Below are 24,714 nucleotides of genomic sequence, written 5' to 3'. Positions count from 1 at the left end.
TCCATCATCCAACCAGCCATCCATCATCCAACCAGCCATCATCAAACCATCCATCATCCATCATCCAACCACCCATTATCCAGCCATCCATCCATCATCCAACAATCCATCATCCAACTATCATCATCCAACCATCTATCATCAAACCATCCAACCATCCATCATCAAACCATCCATCATCCAACTATCCATACATCATCCAACCAGCCATCATCCAACCATCCATCATCAAACCATCCATCACCCATCATCAAACCATCCATCATCCAACAATCCATCATCAAACCATCCATCATCCATCATCAAACCATCCATCATCCAACAATCCATCATCAAACCATCCATCACCCATCATCAAACCATCCATCATCCAACCATCCATCATCAAACCATCCATCATCCATCATCAAACCATCCATCATCCAACAATCCATCATCAAACCATCCATCACCCATCATCAAACCATCCATCATCCAACCATCCATCATCAAACCATCCATCATCCATCATCAAACCATCCATCATCCAACAATCCATCATCAAACCATCCATCATCCATCATCAAACCATCCATCATCCAACCATCCATCATCCAACTATCCAACCATCCATCATCAAACCATCCACCATCCAACCATCCATCATCCAACTATCCAACCATCCATCATCCAACCATCCATCATCAAACCATCCACCATCCAACCATCCATCATCCAACTATCCAACCATCCATCATCAAACCATCCATCATCCAACTATCCATCATCAAACCATCCATCATCAAACCATCCATCATCCAGCCATCCATCATCAAACCATCCATCATCCATCATCAAACCATCCATCATCCAACCAGCCATCCATCATCCAACCATCCATCATCAAACCATCCATCATCCAGCCATCCATCATCAAACCATCCATCATCCATCATCAAACCATCCATCATCCAACCAGCCATCCATCATCAAACCATCCATCATCCAACCAGCCATCCATCATCCAACCATCCATCATCCAACCAGCCATCATCCAACCATCCATCATCCAACCAGCCATCCATCATCCAACAATCCATCATCAAACCATCCATCATCAAACCATCCATCATCCAACCAGCCATCCATCATCCAACCAGCCATCATCAAACCATCCATCATCCATCATCCAACCATCCATCATCCAACAATCCATCATCCAACTATCATCATCCAACCATCTATCATCAAACCATCCAACCATCCATCATCAAACCATCCATCATCCAACTATCCATACATCATCCAACCAGCCATCATCCAACCATCCATCATCAAACCATCCATCATCCATCATCAAACCATCCATCATCCAACAATCCATCATCAAACCATCCATCATCCATCATCAAACCATCCATCATCCAACCATCCATCATCCAACTATCCAACCATCCATCATCAAACCATCCACCATCCAACCATCCATCATCCAACTATCCAACCATCCATCATCCAACCATCCATCATCAAACCATCCACCATCCACCATCCAACCATCCATCATCCAACTATCCAACCATCCATCATCAAACCATCCATCATCCAACTATCCATCATCAAACCATCCATCATCAAACCATCCATCATCCAGCCATCCATCATCAAACCATCCATCATCCATCATCAAACCATCCATCATCCAACCATCCATCCATCATCCAACCATCCATCATCCAACCAGCCATCATCCAACCATCCATCCATCATCCAACCAGCCATCCATCATCCAACCAGCCATCATCAAACCATCCATCATCCAACAATCCATCATCAAACCATCCATCATCCAACCAGCCATCCATCATCCAACCATCCATCATCAAACCATCCATCATCCATCATCCAACCATCCATCATCCAACCACCCATTATCCAGCCATCCATCCATCATCCAACAATCCATCGTCCAACTATCATCATCCAACCATCTATCATCAAACCATCCAACCATCCATCATCAAACCATCCATCGTCCAACTATCCATACATCATCCAACCAGCCATCATCCAACTATCCATCATCAAACAATCCAACCATTCATCATCCAACCATCCATCATCCAACCATCCATCATCCAACCAGCCATCCATCATCCAACCATCCATCATCAAACCATCCATCATCCAACCATCCATCATCAAACCAACCAACCTTCCATCATCAAACCATCCAACCATCAAACCATCCAACCATCCATCATCCAACCATCCACCATCCAACCATCCATCATCCAACTATCCAACCATCCATCATCAAACCATCCACCATCCAACCATCCATCATCCAACTATCCAACCATCCATCATCAAACCATCCACCATCCAACCATCCATCATCCAACTATCCAACCATCCATCATCAAACCATCCATCATCCAACTATCCATCATCAAACCATCCATCATCAAACCATCCATCATCCAACCATCCATCATCAAACCATCCACCATCCAACGATCCATCATCCAACTATCCATCATCCATCATCAAACCATCCATCATCAAACCAGCCATCATCCAACTATCCATCATCAAACCATCCATCATCAAACCATCCATCATCAAACCATCCATCATCCAACCATCCACCATCCAACCATCCATCATCAAACCATCCATCATCCAACCATCCATCATCAAACCATCCAACATCCAACCATCCATCATCCAACCATCCATCATCAAACCATCCATCATCCAACTATCCATCATCAAACCATCCATCATCCAACCATCCATCATCAAACCATCCAACCATCCATCATCAAACCATCCATCATCCATCATCAAACCATCCATCATCAAACCATCCATCATCCAACCATCCGACCATCCAACCATCCAACCACAGGTCTGAGAGGACGTGTTTCTGTCTTCATCACATGGTCTTCTGACAGAGCTTTAAAACTGGTTCACTTCTGGTTGATGATATCACTCAAACAACCTTCTTCCAACAGGGGGACAAAAAACTTCATGATAACTTCAAAAATACCACAGCCCGGCTAGCTGTTTGCCTGTTTTCAGTCTTTGTGCTAAGCTAACTAGCACCAACTGTAGCTTCATATTTACAGCATACTTCACTAAACATCCAAAATAAGGATATTTCTCACACAAATAGAATCTGAAGTAGTAGAATAATGTTCAGTTTGAATGCTAATAGGCTCAGAGAGAACAACTGCCTTTCAGCGTGTAGGAGGATACACACACACACACACACACACACAGACAGCTGAAGGGTGACTCATTCGTCCTCTTTTCTACACATTAACTTGCCTTTAACACTGAATGAAGCTGATCACAGCTTGTGTGTGTAGTTCCCCTGAATGACCACAGGAGGGCGCTGCAGGCCTCTACACTGGGAGCATGTCACCTCTTTATTTCAGTGTTCACAGCACATGCAGTGTTTTTCTCTCAAGGAGGAACCTCTGATAGAGCATGAAGACGCATCCTGCAGGGAGCAGGGTGATGAGGAGGAGGAGGAGGAGATCTGTAAACTCAACCCTCTCCGTGTGATTGAGTGATTCATATTTCATGAGAACATTTGAAGAAGAGGGAAACAAATGCACGGATGTTTCTGTGCGTGAGAATCCTTCAGTTATAACACTTTTACTGAGGCTGTCCTTTCACCAAACACGTGACTTTACTGTCAAACAACTTTAAACGTCAGAGTGAAATCATGGGAGTTCTGCTGGAGCCGAGACGTGCTCCCGTTATCTTTGGTTTTTGTATCTAATGTTACGATTTCTATTTTTAATCCATTTATCTTCTTTTAACTATTATTGTGTTTTCATGTGAAGGGCTCTGTGCATTTATATTCTTAAGTACAGAGCACTTTGAGCTGCCTTTTTGGGGTTAAAATATTTGATGTGAGAGGGCTGTGTGGTACGAAATAAAAACACTAACACTCTCATTTACTTCAAAAGCTCTGCGTTCCACTATCACACATCATTAAACCGTAAAGTCATTCATGTTTATTAATCATGACGTGGGCTTTCTTATGCACATGTATCTCCACCCATTACATGTCACATGAATGCCTCGATAACATGAATAAGATCTGCAGATCACACACGTCCTAATCTGAAGATTCTACTGTCAGAATAAAGTCTAAGATCAAATAAATGTGCATGTGTAGTAACAGCTGAGACACATGACGGTGTCAGAAAGTGTAAATGCTGCACAAGCTGTTCGAGGAAAATGGTCCTCATTTAAATTATCTGAGACTTTTACTGTGAAAATCCAACACAGCTTCACAGTCTGAATAAAAGGGCTCCATACAAGCGGGAGTAAAAATATGTTTTGAGAGAAGTGGGCTGCTGTGAAAGAGAATCAGACGCCGCAGGATGAGACAGAGAGGAACCTGCGGGTGTTTGACATGTCAGGATCAGGTCGTCGTGTTTCAGGGTCGTGTGCCAGTTCTTAGCGCGGAAGCTGTTGAGCGTTCAGCAGAATAAACAGACTGTGAGTTTGTTTGTCTGAGTCATATAATCCTGAGTGGCGTGTCGTTTCTGTGGGGGGCCGAGGAAGAGCGGAGAGATTATGAAGAGCAAATTGTTTTATCTCTGTGGTTCATCTTGTGGGTCATTTCACAACAACGCCCCCGTCCTCCATCTCTCTACATGTCTCTCTCTGCACAGCCTCATGTCTCTCTTCCTCTTCTGGGTTATTAAAATGTTGGAGGATATTTTTACATGAGCAACACCTGCAGAGCTTACTCCTGCCTGTCTCAGCTGTAGTGTTAGCATGCTTACATGCTGAACAAACCAGGGGAACATGCTCAACATTATACCTGCTTATTATCACTATATTAGCATGCTGATGCTAACCATCTGTTACACAGAGAACTGCAGACAAACGGGCCAAAGATTCAACTGATTGTAATGACTGTAAGTGAGGACGGACCTCCTGTGTAGATAAAATATCGGTCACACTGTCGTGATGAAACATGTGATGTGGTATCTATGTAAACAAAGATCATCCACAGAAACACCCACAGATGTTGAATGTACTCTGTGTTCTCCCTTATTAAAGAGCATTTTGCAGCCGTTACATTTAACCACCCAGCGCCTGAATCATGAAGTAAGTACTTCACTAAATTACAAACATTTGTGCTCCTCCTTTTTCTTGTGTTTTATTCTCCTGTTTAAATCTCTCTCTGCTCTTTTCTTGTCTTTGCTTCTATTAAAAACAGAACTGGTCATTTGGGAACATTTGCAGTGACAGTTTGGTCGACTGATTCCTGCAGAATAAAAAATGAGGCTCTAAATGAGGTCAGCTTTAAGAACACATGATTACTACTGTTCTCATTCATAGTGAGCGTGGTGTCTGACTGACACCTCGTGAAGCGTGTGTCTGTGGCTCTGAGGTGCTCCTGCTGCTGTGATAAGAACAGTGTTCGTTAGTGTGAGTGTTTAACTGTGTGTCTCTACATGAACACTCCTGTGTCAGTGTGATAACATTATGAATAATGGTCTATGATGGGTTCGGCCTCAGGGAGCGTGACATCACCAGGAGCTGACATGCTCACATCAGCACCGCTCGACCTCATTAACAGCCAATCATCACCCTGAGTTTGTGTGTGTGTGTGTGTGTGTATGTATGTGTGTAATATGCATACATCACAAACACACATGAAGTTACTGCTGGCTGCATGCTAACATGTTAACATACACTGTGGTGTTTCACTGTCTGACATTAAAAGCAGAGTGATCAGGCTGATATCAGAGGCTTTTATAGACCAGTGGACAGAAACACAGCTCGCCTCGGGGAGGACACACACACACACACACACACACGCACACACACACACACACACACACACACACACACACACACGCCTGTGATCCATCTAAAATGTCGGACTCCATTCTAGTGGAAGTGGGATACTCCTTTAGGGACCATTATCTAACACTTAAAATATAGGAGCTAAAAATACACACACGTGCACAGACTCATTCATATTACAGCACGCTGCACGCACACGCACACGCACACACACACTATCTGAACATGGCCTCTTTTGTCCGATAGTTTGAAGTTTGTAGATCAAACTGTGCAGGCAGAGATGGCAAGAAACTATTTATTGAGTCCAGTATTGCACATCATGTTGTTGCTGTTTGTTTCTGTATGCCAAAGAATACATGTTGTCTTCTTCTTTACTGCGTTGATTCAAGATAATTAAAGACTCTTGCAGGACGTGCACACACCCTGTACTTGATCCTTTCCATAATGTTAAGCTGACAGACTTTAGTGAGTTTTATACTCATACTCATAAATAGTCACACATACACACGCACACACACACACACACACGCGCACACACACACACACACACACACACACACACACACACACACACACACACACACACGCACAGAATGAATCTAACGTCTTTCACACACTTGTCCACAGCCACCACACACACCCTTTAACAGCTGGAGATGAGAGCAAAGAGTGGTGAAACTCCTTTTTGGATCAGTCTGCTCAGACCCTCAATGACATATAGTATAAATCTAAGACAGTTATCTTAACCATTAAATCACAACTAAAGGCTTTCCCCCAACTAACTTTAAACGCCAAACAGTCCTTTGAAGTAGAAAAGAGTGCCCGGCATAATGCACACATGTCCTCATAATGCACACTCGCCTCATAATGCACACGTCCTCACACACATGTCCTCATAATGCACACTCGCCTCATAATGCACACATCCTCACACACATGTCCTCATAATGCACACACGTCCTCATTTTGCACACGTCCTCACACACATGTCCTTATACTGCACACGTCCTCACACACAAGTCCTCATAATGCACACGTCCTCACACACAAGTCCTCATAATGCACACACGTCCTCACACACAAGTCCTCATAATGCACACACGTCCTCATTTTGCACACGTCCTCACACACAAGTCCTCATAATGCACACGTCCTCACACACAAGTCCTCATAATGCACACGTCCTCACACACAAGTCCTCATAATGCACACGTCCTCACACACAAGTCCTCATAATGCACACACGTCCTCACACACAAGTCCTCATAATGCACACACGTCCTCACAATGCACACGTCCTCACACACAAGTCCTCATAATGCACACACGTCCTCATTTTGCACACGTCCTCACACACATGTCCTTATACTGCACACGTCCTCACACACAAGTCCTCATAATGCACACACGTCCTCACACACAAGTCCTCACAATGCACACGTCCTCACACACAAGTCCTCATAATGCACACACGTCCTCACAATGCACACGTCCTCATAATGCACACACGTCCTCACACACACGTCCTCACAATGCACACGTCCTCACACACATGTCCTCATAATGCACACACGTCCTCACACGCATGTCCTCATAATGCACACATTTCCTCACACACACGTCCTCATAATGCACACGTCCTCACACACACGTCCTCATAATGCACACATGTCCTCATAATGAAACACGTCCTCACATACATGTCCTCATAATGCACACGTCCTCACACACATGTCCCAATAATGCACACGTCCTCACACACATGTCTTCATAATGCACACGTCCTCACACACATGTCCCAATAATGCACACGTCCTCACACACATGTCCTCATAATGAAACACGTCCTCACATACATGTCCTCATTATGCACACATCCTCACACACATGTCCCAATAATGCACACGTCCTCACACACGTCTTCATAATGCACACGTCCTCACACACATGTCCCAATAATGCACACGTCCTCACACACATGTCTTCATAATGCACACGTCCTCACACACATGTCCTCATAATGCACAAGTCTTCAAAATGCACACGTCCTCATTATGCACACGTCCTCACACACATGTCCTCATTATGCACACACGTCCTCACACACACGTCCTCACACACATGTCCTCATTATGCACACACGTCCTCACACACACGTCCTCACACACACGTCCTCACACACATGTCCTCATTATGCACACGTCCTCACACACATGTCCTCATAATGCACACACGTCCTCACACACATCTCTTCATAATGCACACACGTCCTCACACACATGTCCTCATAATGCACACGTCCTCACACACATGTCCTCATAATGCACACGTCCTCACACACATGTCCTCATTATGCACACGTCCTCACACACATGTCCTCATAATGCACACATGCCTCACACACATGTCCTCATAATGTACACGTCCTCACACACATGTCCTCATAATGCACACATGCCTCACACACATGTCCTCATAATGCACACGTCCTCACACACATGTCCTCATAATGCACACGTCCTCACACACATGTCCTCATTATGCACACGTCCTCACACACATGTCCTCATAATGCACACATGCCTCACACACATGTCCTCATAATGCACACGTCCTCACACACATGTCCTCATAATGCACACGTCCTCACACACATGTCCTCATAATGTACACACGTCCTCACACACATGTCCTCATAATGCACACGTCCTCACACACATGTCCTCATAATGCACACGTCCTCACACACATATCCTTATAATGCACACGTCCTCACACACATGTCCTCATAATGCACACGTCCTCACACACATGTCCTCGTAATGAGCACGTCCTCACACACATGTCCTCGTAATGAGCACATAGTAGCCATAATCTAAATACATCTTAGATTGGAGTATGAGGCAGGAACACACAGCTGCAGTAGAAATCTAATTTCAGGCCACGCCAGAAGGAGGCACTGGTGAGCTAGCAGACAATGTTTAAGTTTGAATATTAGAGGAGCATCACACAGGAGTTTCAGACATCACTCAGGTGTTTGTTCCCTCTTGAAAGTGACCGTTGGAAACACAGCTGAATTTTGTGCAGGCGGAAACTGACACCAAACACAGAAGTCTCTACTCACCATCGCTGCTGACCATTCGTAACATTAAACTAATAATAGCTGTGCATGTCAAGTGTACCCACACTGTCATGTGTTCAGGCTGTTAGTATGGATGGAGATAATTATCACATATAAGAACAATACTGCGTTTTTAGAGCTTTGAGCTTTAAAGTTGCCGGGTGGGGGATTTATTACCTTTGAACAGAGACAGGCTAGGTGTTTCCAACATGTATGCTAAGCTATGCTAACTCTCTCTTAGCTGTAGCTTCATATGATCTGTACAGAAATGAGAAGGGCATCAATCAGTCCTCCTCAAATTCTCAACATGAAAGCGAATATGAACAGTTCACAAAGGTGAGAGTCTAACTGTCAGCTGTGTTAAAGAAAATAATGGTCCTACAGAGCCAGGTGTGACACAGGTGATAAACTATCAGCAGCTGTTCTGGGACAGAATTAAAGTTGTGTGTAGGGAAGTTTGAAAGAGTCGCAGTCAGCTGACACCTGTCCAGGTGTTACACGCTACTCTGCAGCCTCCGTTAGTTTAAAGAGGCAGAACCTACCGCCACTGTGCACGCCTCCGTCCTCATGGCTACGAGATGTTTCTCTATGAAGGGGCGAGGCCTGTGAGAGGAGGGAGGGGGCGAGACAGGAAGGGGGGGGCGAGCAGGGCAGCGAGGGTGGGGCTACAACCAGGAAGTGGGTGTTGTCAGAGACACGGGAAGTGGGCGTGGCGTGTGTAGTGCAGGAAGGTGGGGCATCATGGTGAATCAAGTACAGCAAGGCATAGTTCATTCCACGAAAACATGACCCGAAAACACCGATACACCAGGAGAAGGATCCGGAAAGATCGGTCGGTAGGGATTAAAAACAGAGGAACCAATGGGAGGCAGGTGTCAGAGAGATACAGGTGCAGGCAGGTGAGAATAAAAGAGTGATTTTAACAGCAGAAGTCATGCAACAGGTCAGAGAGAGGAGGAAATAAAACAGGTGTAAGAAATGAGAAAATGTGAAAATGGAGGGAAACAAAGAGACGACGACACGAAACACAAAACAGCACAAAAACAAAATAAAGATTAGTAGCAGTTCACATTACAGATCACCTGGACATGCTGTTAGCATCATGTTAGCTTGATAAGCAGTTAGCAACATTTCACACACTGCTAACAGTTAGCAAACAAAGGCTGGATGGTTGCTAGCTCTAAAAAAAGCATGGGACTGAAGTGTGCTTCTACGAACACAGCGGACGAGCGATGACAGGATGAAGCCTCAACACGACTCTGTCTTACACACAGTTACAATACTTTACTTCATACTCTGCTAAACGACCTCAGTCGACTGACAGGTTGAGATCAATCATACACAATATAAAACTGGATGATGTATTATTTACATCATTGTGAGAGTTTGAAACAGTGTTTGCGTTTTTTGTGAGTTTTGTTTTCTTATACATAAACTACTCCACAAATACAACAAGCTGGGGATGAACAGAGTTTAGTTTGGGCGACTTCATTTGGCTCTTAAAGAATCCTCACAGTTACCACAGAGATCTTCTGTCTACTTTAAGATGCTGAAAATACAGAATAAAAATATTTGAAAAAAAACATTGTGCACTTCTGAGAGCGATCAACGTGTAAAAGTGTCCAGCAGCTCAGGTATCCCTCCCTCCCTCTGAGCCCAGATCCAACTCACCTGAGCGCGGCTTCAGGCCGAACACGGGGCTGTGGAAGGATGGATGACCGCTGACAGGAGATCGCTCATCTCGCTGAGGCCACAGAAACAAAACAAGACAGTTAGTCTGTTTAATGAGCAAACAAATGATTATAAGATTAGAAGAGAGTATAATTCATGAAACATGCTGCTGATCTTCCTCCTGACAGACACAGACACACAAAAACACTCCTGTGATGAAGTCAGTGACCTAAAGTTACTCCCCCCTCCCTCTCTCTGTCTTCAACCCTCATCCAGCTTATATAAGCAGCAGAGACACAAAGAGACTCAAGTGTCTTAAAGACCCTCTGAATCCTTCGACTGAAGACAATCTCAGTGTTACAGGTGTGTGTAAGGACTGTGTTCAAAGTCGATGTAAAAATGACCCTGCAGGGAAATACTCTAAAGTCCAACCCCCGAGACCACAGGGACCACAGGGACCCCAGGGACCCCCGAGACCACAGGGATCCCCAGGGACCCCCGAGATCCCTGCGACCACAGGGACCCCTGGGACCCCCAAAATCACAAGGACCCCTGAGACCTCCAAGATCCCCGAGACCACAGGAACCCCCGGGACCCCCAAGATCCCTGGGACCACAGGGACCACATTTCACTAAGACTGACATCAGCTGAGCTGCGGTGGTGCTCCTGGACTTCCTGTCACTAACCCTGCACTATATTGTAAATAAAGAAATACTGATGTGCGAGAGAATCGCTGAATGCTGAATCACTGTTTAACATGAGGGTCTGACTGTCCGTGAGGCTGCGGTGTGTGAGGACACAGAAAAACACAGTAAGAAGATGAGCTGCACTGACGTCATGAAGCACACAGATCTCGTCGTGTAGCGTTGCTGGTTGCTCATGAAACAGAGACAGAGATCACATCAGCAGCTTGTGCAGATGAACTCTTCCTCTCAAGGACAGGAGTCAGTTCAGCAGCTCATTAAATCACTTAAACATGAAACATGTGACGATGAGGAGCAGCACATGTGAACCTCCCCACAGTGTTCACATGTGCAACCTGCAGCTGGACTGTGACACATGTGGAAGCTCAGCATGGTTAAACATCACAGCAAACACACACAGGAGTGACTGAGCACTCCACGGGGCGGGACAAAGCCTACATCCTGCCCGGTTACCTTGATTGACATATGCCACTCATACTCCCGACATGCAAGCTGGGCCTCAAACCGGGCCTTCTCTAGAATCATCTGCCGCTTCCTCTGGAACTCATAGCCACCTTCCTCCGCTTGCTGCTACAGAACGCATCACACGTTTAGCCTTCAGAGAACTTTAAATCAGTGCTGTTACTCACACACTCACAGGCTCCTACACAACCTGAGCTCCTCGTACTGTCAGATCAGCCCAGGACTAAACAATGTTCCATCGTATCATCAAAGAAATCATCGTCTTTATCTCCTCATTTATGTTTTTATCACTGCGGTTCTGAGCTGCAGATAAATCATGGCCCTGATGACTGAAGGTCACTATAGGAGCTCCTATTAGCTCTTTAACATCATCATGATGACAGCCTGTTCTGTGTATCTGCACACTGTACCTTAGGTGTTGTGATGCCGTCGTCACTGTCCTGCCCGCTGAGAGTGAAGGAGGCAGAGAAACGAGGAAAGACAGGATTAATTCTGCAGCAAAGATTAACTGCTGCACGCCACCACAGCGACACGTAAAAACCTCACAAGTCACACAGATCAGAGTCTTACTTGAGCGACTCCTCCACTGTGACCATCTCCACCGGGTACAGCTGAACTCCAGACAGGTCGTCCTGCTCCGCGCTCACTCTGACACACAAATAACAACTTTACAGATTTATACCTCTAGTTTACACATCCAGTGTCAAGTAACCATGGTAACCAACTTCAGGGTGATTTACGATCATAAGGAGTGAAGTTTGATTTTGCCTCCTGTGCAGGTTTCAGAGTTAATAGAATATCTTAACAGGTATGTGAGACATGAAAACATGAGGGTATTAAAAACACATTATAAAAATCAGGTTCAAGTACGTGAGGAAAACAGCCGACCAGATAAAATCTGTTCTAATGGCCGAGGTTAAACTTTATTGAGTGATCTGAGGTCAGAGGTCGTCTGCACGCTCCTGCTGTCTGATCCTTTGCTCGGGATAACAGATAATCATCCTGTTAACTTGAGCTCACACAGTTTGTTCTTGCAGGATGACGGCATTAAACAGGCATTCTCCATTCTCATTGGCTCATGGCTCTGACTGAGCTCAGGTCTCTTTACCTGCTGGGGTCCTGCAGCAGCTCCACGGCCTCCTTCAGCTGGTTGATCATGTCGATGTGGAGCTCTGTGCTGCCTGTGACCTTTGACCTGTGGGCCCAGAGACAAAAGGTGTTAATATTCGATGATCACAGTGGTCGTCATGGTGCTGCTCAGAACAAAGACGACCATGAACTAAAGACATGAACACAAATATTCAGCAGGAAGTAGATTCAGACAAATAACCTCTGAAGGGTCCTCTGTGCTGCTGCTGAAGGCAGAGAGACACAGAGAGGAAAAGATCAATCACACGATTCACTCACATACGATCAGTCGGCCAGTGTGAGTCTTCTTCTATCCTCAGCGGCTCGTCGAAGTCTGCTGCTGTCCGACCCTGCACACAAACACACACAAACACACAAACACACACATTAGCACAGACATCAGCAGCAGCTGGAGCTGTCACATGACCCACAGACTGGCTCAGCCATTGGACAAATTCAGAGACATCACGTCTTTCCTCCGGTACACAAACCCAACAATGAGGAGCCTGTGACTGACTCGTCACACTGGGGGGAAAAGATCCACATTGTTGTTATGGGCTTATTTAATCGAGCTGCTGTCCCTCTCAGTGACATGAAGCTCACTGCTTCAATCTGGGAGCACGCTCAGATAATCCAGATGAACGTCCTTCACTGAAGGTCAAACTGAATAAATACATGTTTTAAACTGAGTGCACACAGACAGCAGCAGGCGGAGTGTGTTTAAACACATCATGACCGACATGTTCTCCTTTGTTTTGTTCTTTCAGACAGATACGAGTTTCCTCTCTGTCCAGCTGACTGCTCATGATCCATGAGGTCTCACTGTTTGACCAGATCTCAGCAGGACTACCTGTGATTGACAGGTCTATAACACCTCACATGCAGAGTCACAGGGACCAGAAAGCAGGGGAGGGTTTAGGGGCGGGGCTACCTGTGATTGACAGGTCTACAACACCTCACATGTAGAGTCACAGGGACCAGAAAGCAGGGGAGGGTTAATGAGGACTGTTGATGATGTTTTAATGACAGCCAGTGTGTGCTGCATGTTTCCTCATGATGACAGCATCACACACTCTGAAACAGCATCAAGGTGCAGAGCTTCAGTCCTCAGCTGAGTCCTGAATGAGTGCACATCCAGCGGCTCCTGAGCTCTGTGTGTTTTATGTTCAGTCCTTATTTGGTCACAGCTGAGCCTCACAGTGACTCACAGGCTCTCTGTGTGACGTCAGCCTCTGGAGCCGGAGCGGATCTTTAACTGCTTGACCTTTTAGGACAGTCATCCAGAGAGACTCTGAACTCTGAACCAGGCTGTAAGAAAGAGACGGTTCAGGCTCGCAGAGCGACGAGCGACTGCACCGTGAGAGAGGCATTATTCATGAAGACAACCATTACTGCATCAATGTTTAAACCTGAAGAGGAGGAGGAGGAGGGGAGGAGGGAGGAGGGAGGGGGGAGGAGGGAGGAGAGGAAGAGGGGGAGAGGAAAGGGGGAGAGGAGAGGAGGAGGAGGAGGGGAGGAGGGGAGGAGGGGAGGAGAGGAAGAGGAAAGGAGGAGAGGAGAGGAGAGGAGGAGGAGGAGGAGGAGGAGGAGGGGAGGGGGGAGGAGAGGAAGAGAGGAAGAGGAAAGGGGGAGAGGAGAGGAGGAGGAGGAGGGGAGGAGGGGAGGAGGGGAGGAGAGGAAGAGGAAAGGAGGAGAGGAGAGGAGAGGAGAGGAGGAGGAGGGGAGGGGGGAGGAGAGGAAGAGAGGAAGAGGAAAGGAGGAGAGGAGAGGAGGAGGAGGAGGAGAGGAGAGGAGAGGAGGAGGATAACAGGAGGTCTTGCCTTGATGTAGTTGACGAAGCGTGTGCTGAGAGCAGAGTCTCTGTAGCTGAATTGGTCCCTCAGAGCTTCCGTAGGACTCTCCTCAATCAGCCGCACTGAATCGGAGTTTGTGTCCGCTGTAGGGGAGGAAGGAGGAGGAGAGAGGAGGAGAGAGGGGGAGAGAGGAGGAGAGAGGGGGAAAGAGGGGGAGAGAGGAGGAGAGAGGAGGAGAGAGGGGGAAAGAGGGGGAGAGAGGAGGAGAGAGGAGGAGAGAGGGGGAAAGAGGGGGAGAGAGGGGGAGAGAGGGGGAGAGAGGAGTGTGAATGTCTGAATCAGTCACAGTTTTGTTGTGTGGCTCTCTGAGCACGTCATGTAATCAAAGACACATCCTGGATACAACTTTATGATGTTTTATTTCATGGATGTTACCTATTAGCTCTTCTGCTAAACGTTGGGGCAAATAAAAACATAATGAATGTATTTGTCTGTATTTTGCTCAGATGTTGATGTCAGAACAAAGACGGCCTGTTTCCTCAGCTCCGTCAGCGTGACCCTCCTTCAGCTGTGACCTCATTCAGGCTGATTGAAGTCTATTTAAACTGAGCGTCTGGGGAGCTGCTGCTCTGTGCTAATAGTGAGCTCTATTAGTGAGCTCAACAGCACACACACACACACACACACACACACACACACACACACACACACACACACACACACACACACACACACACACACACACACAGGCAGCAGTGATCGACTCTCTAAACGACCTCCTTTCAGTCACTCTGTGTCTGTGGAGTCTGGATTTGTTAACATGCACAGATGATTGTTTTTGTGCCTTCATGTAAACATGCTGCTGTAGTTGTTGTTGTGTTGCCTGTTGGTCAACATGAACTGTCAGCATATCCCACGTGTGTGTGTGTGTGTGTGTGTGTGTGCGCGTGTGTGTGCGCGTGTGTGTGTGTGTACCTGTGAGGGAGCTGATGTGCTCACTGGAGTCGTCTTTACTGATCCCCTCCTCCTCTGTGATGTGACTCATCGGCACGTTCAGACTCAGACTGTCCTCATCTGACGGCTGAACAAACAAACAAACAAACAAACATGATGGATCTGAGCACGACAACATCAGTCACAACTTCTGTGTGCAGCTCGACTCGATAGAAAGTTATTATTAATTTAATTTGATGTCAGGTTGACTTTCATCTTCTTATTTAACGATTGTTGCGCTCGTCTCTGATTGGTCGGCTGTGAAACGTGAATCATTCGGATGGTGAAGGACTTAAAGCAGAGAGTGAGCCACGAGCCACCTGCAGGTAAAGACATCACCTTCCACCATGTGTTCATATCAATGTTTAAAGCAGGTTCATCTTTGTACATGTGGAAACATGAAACAGACTCTAACGCTCAGCGACGTGTTCCAGCTGACGATAGAGACTGATGTCAGACACCAACAATCACACTCATTATCAAATGATCTGCAGGTCATCATCAACATGAATGATGGGGCTCATTAACTGACACACAGTCTTTAACACAGCTGAGACGCTGCTTCATCAGATCCTCTCATGTGAGCAACAGAACACGTTTAAAGACCAATACTCAACAATAATCACTTCATTGATCTGGATCAGCTTATAGCGGCTCTAACATCACACTTCATAAAACAAACTGTCATCGGCTCACTTCTGATCAGTCCTAATGATCAGAGAAAGATTGACATCATTAGACTGAAGAACAGACATGCTGACAGCATGATGTGTACGACAGAGCTCGCTGACACGGACGATCAAAGAGCAGTTCAAAAGTTCATCTACACATTTAACAATTTAACAGTTTGAGGAGTTTATCACTGACAGGTGGAGTCTCCTGTGTTAACACAACGACAAACTAACATGAGTATTACACGCACGCACACACACACACACCCTCAGTACCTCAGTCGCAGACAGTCTCTTGTCTCCGTTGTCGCTGCCGACTCCTGAGTCGCTGTCCTGCTTCTTCTGCTGCTCCATGTCCTCCACACTGCACACACACAGCACAGGTTACACACCTGACACGCACACAGGAGGGGTGTGTGTGTGGGCGAGCTACAGAGACAGTGAGTAAAACAAAGAGAGAGAGAGAGAGAGAGAGACTGCCCCTCCTCCTCCCTCAGCCTGTGTTCACACTGCGTCTGTGCAGCTGCTTCATGTTTAATGATCTCTTCAATCGATTAAAAATCAAACAGCTGATCTGCTGCTAAACAACACAAACGCACGCACAGGCACACGCACAGGCACACGCACAGGCACACGCACACGCACACGCACACGCACGCACACACACACACACACACACACACACACACACACACACACACACACACACTGTGCTAAGCTAGGCTAGCTCTGTACTGGATGCTTTCAGTTCCTCTGTCATGTAGCTCAGTGTGAACTCAAACCTTTGAATGATAACACAAGATTAGACATTGACATTAAGATCATAATCATGTCTTCAGTCGGGTACCCACAGCCTCAAACCTTTGATGGAGGAGCACATGTAAAAGTGCCCCTTGTGTTAATTTTGGCGGGGCACCTGCAGAGAAACACTATTCCTTCATCCCGTTCGAAGTAAAAACTGAGCCTCTGTGTTTCACTTTCATCGTTTTCCTTTTCAGGTCTTTGTTTTAATGATGTTTTAAAAATAGCATCAATCTGTTTCAGCCTCCTCCGGGGCGAACGAGGAGAGAGAGAGAGAGATGATGGAGAGACAAAGAGACGACAAGTCTGAGGAAATAACAGAAAGAAAGAATAGAATAAAGGATGTGTGTGTGTGTGTGTGTGTGTGTGTGTGTGTGTGTGTGTGTGTGTGTGTGTGTGTGCTCTAGCAACATTTGTCCTGCCCTGTGTTGGGAGCGTTTCCTGTGGGCGGACGTTCAGAGCTGTTCGTCCTGTGACGGCTCCGTGTGAGCTGAATGAAGCGGCTCAGGCTCCATTAGCTTCACACAGGAAGTGAACAAAAGACGTTTAAAGAAGCTTTAAGAGGCTGTAAGTGTTCTCGTGTGTGCTCTTGTGTGCTCTCTTGAACTGTTACTAGTTAAACTGGTATAACAGCAGACAGAGATGGACAGATGAAGCAGAGGAGGAGGGGGAGGAGGCTGCTGGAGGCACTGACCTGCCGGCGGTGGGCCGCTGGAGGCTGAGTCTCTCGATGACGGGCAGGTAGAGCGAGTCGGGCATCTTGTCGCTGCGACAGGCCTCGATGCTCAGATACTTGAAGATGTGAACTTTGCCCTTTATACAGATCTGAAGGAAGAGGAGAGGAGAGAGTTTGACCTTCTGTCTGAACCCGAGTGACCCCTGAAAGGACCTGGCGATCACATGTTTATCTGTCTTCAGCTCATTCACTGAGTGTTTCAGTCCTCCTCTCTGAAACTACACTGACCCACATGTTTCACACTTTTCTGATCGATTGATTAATAATCAACAACTAATTATTAACCTAACTATTAGCAGTGGTTCATATCTGATCAGTTTAAGGATCTGACGACAGAAGCAGCAGTCTGACAAACATCCTGCAGTTTGACATCACAGATGTTTTCATTCATGTTGATCAATCAGATTCCAGAACGATCTCATTCAGTCACCGTTGTTTTGATACTTGGAGTGATGCTCTGACCACACACACACGGAGCTGCTGCAGTCTGTGTGTCTGCTTCGTGCGGTCGTGTCCTCATGCTAACATTTTGGAAACTCCTGCACGTGCTCAGATGTCTTTTCTTTAACCCAGGACACCATCATGTGTAGACATCCAGAGCTCTGTGTGAGGCTGCAGAGAAGTTCATGTCTGTGTTTTGGTTTCACATGGGATGAAAACATCGACCCGCTGGGTAAAGATTCATCCATTCATCCTCCATGAACCTCATGTGTGTACCTGTGCAGGTGGACTCTGCAGAGGGTTGTTCTCCAACTGGAGGGACTGCAGCTGTTTCATCTTCCTGTAGCACACCGGGATGGTCGACACCTTGTTACAGGAGAAGTCGAACTTCACCAGAGGAAGATCAGCCAGGTCTGCAGGAGGACACACACACGCACACACACGCACACACACCACAGGTGAGCCTTTAGATATAATTCAGCCTCAGAAACAGGATGTACCTGTATTTACTGTCAGCTTGAACACAAACTTCTCATTTCTCTTATTACACTTTTATTCTGCAGAAATCACACAATCACACACCAGTTTGAACCTTTCTTACACAACTTTTATTTTGAAAGGCACTTCCTGCAGCTTGTTACTGATGCAGTATTTATCAGGTGGGGTGACGAGGCTCCGACTCACAGGTTCAACACACACACACATGCACACACACACAGACACACACACACACACAAAGACAAACACACACACACACACACAGACACACACACACACAAAGACAAACACACACACACACACACACACACACGCAGACACACACACACACACACACACACACACACACACGTACAGACACACACACACACACACACACACACACACACACACACACACACACACACACACAGACACACAGACACATACACACACAGCTCAACCCGCCGACGTGTTTCCCAGCACACAGAACAAAGCAATAACTGTTGTTGCTTCAGAGGTTTGTAATTGTTAGCAGACTCAGTCTCTTCATGAGAACCGAGACTCTAACACACACACACACACACACACACACACACACAGACACACACACACACACACACACACACACACAGACAGTTTAATGTTGGAGGCTGATCGTTTGACACAGACATCATGGCGTCTACAGCAGAGCCTTAAAGTGACAGATACGTAAACTAAAAGGAACCAAACAGGTAAGAAGAAGCTCTAACATGTGGAAGCTCTAACATGTTGAAGCTCTAACATGTTGAAGCTCTAACATGTTGAAGCTCTGACATGTTGAAGCTCTAACATGTTGAAGCTCTAACATGTTGAAGCTCTAACATGTTGAAGCTCTGACATGTTGAAGCTCTAACATGTTGAAGCTCTAACATGTTGAAGCTCTAACATGTTAAAGCTCTAACATGTTGAAGCTCTAACATGTTGAAGCTCTAACATGTCGAAGCTCTAACATGTCGAAGCTCTGACATGTCGAAGCTCTAACATGTCGAAGCTCTGACATGTGGAAGCTCTGACATGTGGAAGCTCTAACATGTGGAAGCTCTGACATGTGGAAGCTCTGACATGTGGAAGCTCTGACATGTGGAAGCTCTAACATGTTAAAGCTCTAACATGTGGAAGCTCTAACATGTTGAAGCTCTGACATGTTAAAGCTCTGACATGTTAAAGCTCTGACATGTGGAAGCTCTGACATGTTGAAGCTCTGACATGTTAAAGCTCTGACATGTTAAAGCTCTGACATGTGGAAGCTCTGACATGTGGAAGCTCTAACATGTGGAAGCTCTGACATGTTGAAGCTCTAACATGTTGAAGCTCTGACATGTTGAAGCTCTGACATGTTACAGCTCTAACATGTTAAAGCTCTAACATGTGGAAGCTCTAACATGTTGAAGCTCTAACATGTTGAAGCTCTGACATGTGGAAGCTCTAACATGTTGAAGCTCTGACATGTGGAAGCTCTAACATGTTAAAGCTCTAACATGTGGAAGCTCTGACATGTGGAAGCTCTAACATGTGGAAGCTCTAACATGTTAAAGCTCTAACATGTTGAAGCTCTGACATGTTGAAGCTCTAACATGTGGAAGCTCTGACATGTGGAAGCTCTGACATGTTGAAGCTCTGAACAACACAGATGTTTAGGCTGCAACTATTATTTTCATTGTGAATAATCTTAACATTTCTTTTCCATTAATCGACTGTTTACTGTGAAGAAGTAACTAACACTAACACTACAGTCATTGAACTTTCCATAAGCGTGAATATCTGCTTCAGACCGACACAAGAAGCTGTTCTGCTGCAGACAGAGCCCACCTGAGGGCTCCAACACGGCAAGGACACCTGAGGGCTCCAACACGCCAAGGACACCTGAGGGCTCCAACACGCCAAGGCCACAAGGTAAAGGTGTGTTTGGGTAGAAGAAGGGGCGGGACGTCAACACTGCGGCTCCACCAGCCGATCTCTACTGCACACTCTGGTCTACGGGAGGTGAGGGAATAACTGGGTCCCTAGTTTTTGAAGTTTGAAGGAAACTTTCAGATAATCAAATGAGACAACTTTACTAAATGTATATGTTTGACCTTTGACCTTTGACAAAAGATACAATCTGAAGGTCTGAAACTGTTTGACGGAATCATCAGGAGGACTGAAGGAGTCGTCTATAAACTGGATAAGAATCAGTGATGACAAGGATGTGCGTGCATGTGTGTGCGTGCGTGTGTGTGTTTACATGAGTCCCTCATCATCAGCTCCTCTGACAGTAAACTGCTGCGTGTGTTTGTGTGAAGGAGCCAGTGAGACGATGAGATCCTGCAGACGGTGATGATGTTTCTGTCAGAGCCGATGAGCTCCTCACTGACACATCATCACAGTCTGCTGCTCACAGTTTGGAGGCGGGACTAAAGTCAGCCGAGACGCCATGATGGAGGAGAGACGCTAGCAGAGAGAAAATAATCCTGAATGATGAGTATTAATAAAAACAGAGACGCTCCTGCTTTAGAGTCACAGACGATGGCGCTCTGTGAAGCTGTGGATTGTTTACGCTCAGCACTCGTGCAAAGCGTTTTTCTAAATATGACTCCTTTAATAATCTGTATCTGAGAGAGAAGACACCCGCTCTGTTCATCAGTGTGTATTTTGTGTTTCTGTTCCAGGCTCAGAGGAGATGTTTGTCCATCAGATCTTCAGATTGAGTTTGAGTCTGCTGCCCCCCCCCCAGCTCAGCCGACCTTTCAAACCACTGAGACAGTCATGGTGGTCTCCGTCAGGGAGGACAGAAAGTTCAGCACTTATTAAGTCAAAAACAACATCCTCCCTCCGTCAGGCTGCCGTCCAGTCTGCAGCCCAGCCTCCCTGACGCTGCTGAGCCCCATCAGACATCATCAATCAGTCCGGAGAGGATCATCATGTGAGGGACAGTGAGTGTCCAGAAATCAATCAGCAGTCCTTCATCATTCAGATCAAACATCAAGTCTGATTCCACATGTCTGTGTATCTGCAGACCCCTCACGTCTGTGTATCTGCAGACCCCTCACGTCTGTGTATCTGCAGACCCCTCACATCTGTGTATCTGCAGACCCCACATGTCTGTGTATCTGCAGACCCCTCATGTCTGTGTATCTGCAGACCCCTCATGTCTGCGTATCTGCAGACCCCACATGTCTGTCTATCTGCAGACCCCACATGTCTGTGTATCTGCAGACCCCTCATGTCTGCGTATCTGCAGACCCCTCATGTCTGTGTATCTGCAGACCCCTCATGTCTGTGTATCTGCAGACCCCTCACGTCTGTGTATCTGCAGACCCCTCACGTCTGTCTATCTGCAGACCCCACATGTCTGTCTATCTGCAGACCCCACATGTCTGTCTATCTGCAGACCCCACATGTCTGTCTATCTGCAGACCCCACATGTCTGTGTATCTGCAGACCCCTCATGTCTGCGTATCTGCAGACCCCACATGTCTGTCTATCTGCAGACTCCACAACATGCTGGAACAATGCAGCAGCTTCAGAGCTCCTGAGAGCACAGAAATCTTCACAGCTTCATACCTTAAACCTCTGGATGTCAGCAGGAGAGCAGACTGAGGTTACATGTGTCACTGGTTATCTGACCTGATCTGTTATTCTGGAAGAATGTGAGGGAGGACAGGTACCAGAGGGGCTGGAACATACTAGAGTTGTGTATATTTACCTGGTTACACACTCAGGTAGCACGGTGTAATCAAAGCTTTAGAGAGGCACAAACACATGACACATTATTCCACAAAATGTGAAAACAAATGCACCGTGCTAACAAAGCTAGCACTGGCATTAACTGAGAGCATTACCCCTCTCTCCTCTCCAGCTCCACCTTCCAAATACGGTCATGTCTGGCTCAGGAAACAACAAAGTGGCTTCAACAGGAGTCCACAACCCACCCGGTGAAGTCACAGTGTCTACAGTGTAAACGCTCCATGGTGCCTCGCTTCTATCAGTCCTGATCGCTGCATGCTGATCGTCACTTCCCTCATGTTTACTGTAGTTTTGTGTGTCGCAGGATTTTTCTGGGGTTTCATAGAAGTGAAGTCGTTTCTGCTCACAACAGGCAGACACCAAACAGGAAGTGAGAGACAGACCTGCGACCGGGGTAATCACAGCCTGTGGCTGAGGTCGGACACACAACAAACTCAAACTAATGTTTGTCTATGAAGTCAGTCAGACTGACAGAGACAGGCAGACAGTCAGACAGACAGAGACAGGCAGACAGTCAGACAGACAGAGACAGACAGACAGACAGACAACATGCCTGCACTGCTCTCTCTGTCTATGTCACAGGCTGCATCAGGGCCTGCAGATGTCTCTCTGTGTGTCTCTGTATCTCTCTGTGTGTCTCTGTCTTTCTGTATGTCTCTCTGTGTCTCTCTGTGTGTCTCTGTATCTCTCTGTGTCTCTCTGTGTGTCTCTGTGTCTCTCTGTGTCTCTCTCTGTCTCTCTGTGTCTCTCTGTGTCTCTCTGTGTCTCTCTCTGTCTCTCTGTGTCTCTCTCTGTCTCTCTCTGTCTCTCTCTGTCTCTCTGTGTCTCTCTCTGTCTCTCTGTGTCTCTCTGTGTCTCTCTCTGTCTCTCTCTGTGTCTCTCTGTGTCTCTCTGTGTCTCTCTGTGTCTCTCTCTGTCTCTCTGTCTCTCTCTGTCTCTCTCTGTCTCTCTGTCTCTCTCTGTCTCTCTGTGTCTCTCTCTGTCTCTGTGTCTCTCTGTGTCTCTCTGTCTCTCTGTGTCTCTCTGTGTCTATCTGTGTCTCTCTGTCTCTCTGTGTCTCTCTGTGTCTCTCTCTGTCTCTCTCTGTCTCTCTGTGTCTCTCTCTGTCTCTGTGTCTCTCTGTGTCTCTCTGTCTCTCTGTGTCTCTCTGTGTCTCTCTGTGTCTCTGTCTCTCTGTGTCTCTCTGTGTCTCTCTGTGTCTCTGTGTCTCTGTCTCTCTCTGTGTCTCTCTGTGTCTCTCTGTGTCTCTGTCTCTCTCTCTGTCTCTCTGTGTCTCTCTGTGTCTCTCTCTGTCTCTCTGTGTCTCTCTGTCTCTGTGTCTCTCTGTGTCTCTCTGTGTCTCTCTCTGTCTCTCTGTGTCTCTCTCTGTCTCTCTGTGTCTCTGTGTCTCTCTGTCTCTCTGTGTGTCTCTGTGTGTCTCTGTGTCTCTCTGTGTCTCTCTCTGTGTCTCTCTGTGTCTCTCTGTGTCTCTCTGTCTCTCTCTGTGTCTCTCTGTGTCTCTCTGTGTCTATCTGTGTCTCTCTGTGTCTCTCTGTCTCTCTCTGTGTCTCTCTGTGTCTCTCTCTGTCTCTCTCTGTCTCTCTGTGTCTATCTGTGTCTCTCTGTGTCTCTCTGTCTCTCTCTGTGTCTCTCTGTGTCTCTCTCTGTCTCTCTCTGTCTATCTGTGTCTCTCTGTGTCTCTCTCTGTCTCTCTGTGTCTCTCGGTCACAGTGAGGTTACAGTATGTTTTCCATGACGGGTGTTGCGGCGTGAACAGAGACTCTGAGGCTCCCTGTCTTTAACATACAGGAGAATATTCTATGTCTGACTTTATAGCAAATTAGCCGAACTGAACTTTTCAGTAACGATTAAAGTCATTAAACTTTGTGTCAGTGACCTCATGAAGATGAGACGGTCTTCTGTGTGACACTAAGAGCCTGTTTATCTGAATCCTGACTGAAGAGAACATAAATACTGTCTTCTTATGAGGTAGTCTGAAAGTTTCCAACCAAACCTCACCTAACTTTAGGTCAAATTAAGAACAGTCTGTGAGTCATGGAAGACCTACAGAGAGGAACTTAAATTTCAGCTTCCTGGAAACACAAGCTCACCTTCTGGCAGCACACAGAGCAGGTTTCTGCGC

At 46.4% G+C, this 24,714-nt stretch overlaps 2 protein-coding genes across 5 annotated transcripts in view; one reads left to right on the top strand and one right to left on the bottom strand.

Moving 5' to 3' along the window:
- lrch1 (leucine-rich repeats and calponin homology (CH) domain containing 1) overlaps positions 1-24,714 on the bottom strand; it is a 61,982-nt gene that overhangs the window by 13,986 nt on the left and 23,282 nt on the right. For 2 of the 4 annotated variants that reach the window (XM_069680743.1, XM_069680741.1), the window contains exons 4-15: positions 24,683-24,714; positions 18,624-18,760; positions 17,865-17,995; positions 16,646-16,733; positions 15,681-15,786; positions 14,733-14,848; positions 13,192-13,262; positions 12,893-12,979; positions 12,355-12,432; positions 12,195-12,231; positions 10,619-10,691; positions 9,490-9,612 (exon numbers count right to left, since the gene is read on the bottom strand). The exon at positions 24,683-24,714 is cut by the window's right edge and continues 74 nt beyond it. In XM_069680743.1, coding sequence (XP_069536844.1) covers positions 9,490-9,612; positions 10,619-10,691; positions 12,195-12,231; positions 12,355-12,432; positions 12,893-12,979; positions 13,192-13,262; positions 14,733-14,848; positions 15,681-15,786; positions 16,646-16,733; positions 17,865-17,995; positions 18,624-18,760; positions 24,683-24,714 — 1,079 coding nt within the window. The remainder of the gene's footprint in view (positions 1-9,489; positions 9,613-10,618; positions 10,692-12,194; positions 12,232-12,354; positions 12,433-12,892; positions 12,980-13,191; positions 13,263-14,732; positions 14,849-15,680; positions 15,787-16,645; positions 16,734-17,864; positions 17,996-18,623; positions 18,761-24,682) is intronic. The other 2 variants (XM_069680744.1, XM_069680742.1) reach the window with 1 other exon arrangement.
- Positions 2,460-2,778, top strand: LOC138608221 (uncharacterized; the record flags this gene model as incomplete). The annotated part of the gene is made up of 2 exons (XM_069680745.1): positions 2,460-2,527; positions 2,610-2,778. Coding segments are annotated over 2 exons (237 nt in total), but the record flags the coding sequence as incomplete, so codon positions are not given.

This window comes from Semicossyphus pulcher, unplaced genomic scaffold (genome assembly GCF_022749685.1).
Source record: "Semicossyphus pulcher isolate SPU_LCO1_2020_fin unplaced genomic scaffold, fSemPul1.0.p SCAF_41, whole genome shotgun sequence".
NCBI lineage: Eukaryota > Metazoa > Chordata > Actinopteri > Labriformes > Labridae > Semicossyphus > Semicossyphus pulcher.
Note: the sequence above shows the minus strand (reverse complement) of the source record. Positions and strands in the feature narration are given on the sequence as shown.